General features: G+C 40.9%; 1 protein-coding gene across 2 annotated transcripts; it reads left to right on the forward strand.

Annotated features, from left to right (window-relative positions):
• The first annotated feature begins 792 nt into the window (after positions 1-792).
• Positions 793-2,828, forward strand: LOC132178659 (cyclin-D2-1). 2 transcript variants are annotated; one of them, XR_009439850.2, is made up of 6 exons: positions 793-1,232; positions 1,330-1,416; positions 1,511-1,826; positions 1,941-2,071; positions 2,248-2,552; positions 2,640-2,828. XR_009439850.2 is itself a non-coding variant. In XM_059591141.2 (5 exons), the coding sequence occupies exons 1-5, from the start codon at positions 960-962 to the stop codon at positions 2,488-2,490; spliced, it is 1,050 nt and encodes a 349-aa protein (XP_059447124.2). In that variant the 5' UTR covers positions 793-959; the 3' UTR covers positions 2,491-2,828. The 2 variants fall into 2 exon arrangements, 1 of the variants encoding a protein (XP_059447124.2); XM_059591141.2 differs by having other exon boundaries at positions 2,248-2,828.
• Positions 2,829-3,132: the final 304 nt, after the last annotated feature.

Genomic DNA, 3,132 nt, shown 5'->3' on the forward strand with positions numbered 1-3,132 from the left:
AGTTTCAATTTTTTTTTTTGACATGTTCACACAAGAGTGGGGAGAAGAATTTGAACTAGTTATCTCTGCTTCATTAGACGTAGTCCCAATCGATTGAACTACCTCTTAAAAATAAATCAATCTAAGTTTAATTTAATAAAATGAGAGTAAAATAAGACGTAGCATTACTGTTTCATGTAAACCAGCGAGAAATATACCACTATTACAAACTTATTTTTTTTCCTTACTAATTATTTAAAAGAAAAAAGAAAAAGATGACCACCTCGAATGGACATTAAAAGCTCACAGCTGCACAAGCATATAATACCTCTGTTCCACGCGACATCTCCTCGTTTGTCAATACCACCACCAATAGATTATCACCTTTCATATAAACAGAGGATTTTGTGAGGGGAAGATTTATTTTATCATTTCTATTATATTTTTATATATTGTTATACGGTAAAGTATATAGTTAAATGCAATAAAATAAAATGTAAACCGGGAAATGAATTATTACCATTTTAAAGATTTATGTATAAAAAAACTTAATTATATAATTTTTAAAAAATAACAATAAGAAATTATATATATAAACTATGAGCTCATTTGGGTGTGTAATTATTTTATATATATATATATATATATTTTTACTGTATTTAAAATTATGAGCCATATTTACTTAGCAGTTAAAACGACACAAAGAAAAGACAGTTAAAACGACACAAAGAACAAAGTAAAATGATCCAAAAATAAAAATAAAAATAAAAATAATAGTAATAATAAAATAAAAAGAGAATTTTTGAGGGTGAGAGAGAGAGAGAGATGCAATAAAGACTATGCTATACCCAAACACAAGCGAGCCATGAGCAAACCCACCAGTACTCCAACCAGTGAGAGCCGTCTCCGTCGCACCGCCGTAACCAATGCCGTCGCCGCAGTCAACTCTCCGCTAGTCTCTTACTCTCTCCGTGGTGGAAATGTCTTTTTCACCGGACTACTCCGCTGCCGGTGCTAGCCTATATTGCGGCGAAGACGCCGGCGAAGTGGCCTCCTGGGTAGCCGACACGTGGATCTCCCACTATCCTCCGACGTCGCTCTCCGCCGATTCTCCGCCGTACGATGAGTCCACCGTTTCCTTGCTCATCGACTCGGAGCCCCACCACGCGCCCCACCCGGACTACCTCAGACGCTGCCGTGACCGCTCGATCGACATCACCGCTCGCCAAGACTCCATCAACTGGATCTTAAAGGTACGCACTTTATCACCCACATACCAAAATACGTACATGTATACGTATACGTATTTTCGTTTTGATTTTTCCGGATTGGTTTTTGTACGTGTGACAGGTGCACGCGTACTATCGCTTCAGACCAGTAACGGCGTTGCTCTCGGTGAACTACTTGGACCGTTTTCTCTCCTCGCATTCTCTGCTGGTATGATAATTTTCCAGGAAAAAAGTTTCAGATTTTCCGAGAAAATATCTAAAAGTGTCAGCTTTGCTCGTTTTTGTTCTCTTTTCCTTTTCAGCTACCAAATGGGTGGCCGTTTCAGCTGCTATCGGTGGCGTGCTTGTCTTTGGCGGCGAAAATGGAGGAGCCCCAGGTCCCACTGCTTCTGGACCTCCAAGTATCCGACCCGGAATTCGTGTTCGCCCCGAGTACAGTCCAGCGAATGGAGCTCTCGGTCATGACCATTCTCAATTGGAGATTACGCTCCGTCACGCCCTTCGATTTCCTCGATTATTTCATCTCCAAGCTCCCATCTTCTTCTTCTACTCCTTCACCGGAGCTCTTCAACCGGGTCTTCTACGCTTCTTCGGATCTCATTCTCAGCACCACCCGTGGTAATCCAAACCCGAACCCGCACCCAAGTCCATTTTTCTATTGGTATTCTTTTTTCGTTCAAAACATATTTTATAATATTGCTAATAGTTTAAATTTTATTGATTATATTTCAGCGATCGATTTCTTGGGTTTCGCGCCATCGACAGTAGCGGCAGCGGCCGTGCTTTGTGCCACTGCTGAAGGTTCTGATTCGCCGGTGGTCGATAGCAAAATGCCAGTGGTTTTCCACGAGAGAGTAAACAAAGTATTTTTCTGTGGTCTGAGTATAGTTTTATTATTTTACTTGGGTCGTTTTGTGAATAAATGTTTGTTTTTTTCTTGTGAGAAATTCGAAGAGTGAGCATAGAAAGCTGTGTAATTTTTTTTTTTGGGGGCTTTTTTTTTTTTTTTTTTTTACGCCTTTTTTGTTTTTTGGTACAGGAAATGGTGAGAAGCTGTCTCCAACTAATGCAGGAGTATCTGATCGACACGTGTCCCGCCGCCGTCCATAAAGACCAGAGAATCGAGCCGGCGCCGCCTCCCAGCCCCATAGGCGTGCTCGACGCCGCTGCCTGTGGGAGCTGCGACACGCGTTCCGAGAACCCCGGCTCCACTGGCTTAGCCGAAGCCGAGCCGCCTTTCAAGCGGCTACGATCCTCTGCCCCGGATGTACAGCAGCGGTAGATAAGTCCCCCTATCCAGCCGTATTTCTCTCTCTTTTCACTCCTTTTGTCAGAGAAAGAGAGGTCTCTTTTTTTTTTTTTTTTTTTTTTTTTTTTTAATTTAATCGTCATTAAAGTTCTCTTTTTTTTTTTTGTCGTTTCTATTATAAGAGATGGACGGTCAGGATTGCAGGGAGGTTGTTTTAGCCAGGGAAGAGGGATTTTTCTAAATTTTTATTTCATATTTATTTATCGATCATATATTATAAAAATACATGAATTGAGGAGGAAGTCCAGGCTGGGGGCATTTTGCTACTTTGTTATGGGCATTTTGGTCAATGAAAAAAAGATGTACGCACACTCTTGTCTCTATTGTGACGGTCTAATGAATCAATGATGTCTCAATTATTCCCAATCCGCTTTTATTCAATCATCTCTCTGCATGCAAGAAACTAGAGGGGTCCGAACTGTTTATCAGTGTTTATTATCAATCTCAAGCTGTCCAAAAATACCCTTGTATTTGTAAATAATTTGTAGTTGATGTGTGCGGGTAATTTCGGGATAGGAATTGGTTAGTGCTTGATTTTTTATTAATGGCCCAGTGGGTCTGTGCCACGTGCCCGACAGGAAGTACAGTGTGAGTGGGTTGCAGTACATGTAGTCT

Source organism: Corylus avellana, chromosome 4 (assembly GCF_965113065.1).
Source record: "Corylus avellana chromosome 4, dhCorAvel1.hap1.2, whole genome shotgun sequence".
Taxonomy (NCBI): Eukaryota; Viridiplantae; Streptophyta; class Magnoliopsida; order Fagales; family Betulaceae; genus Corylus; species Corylus avellana.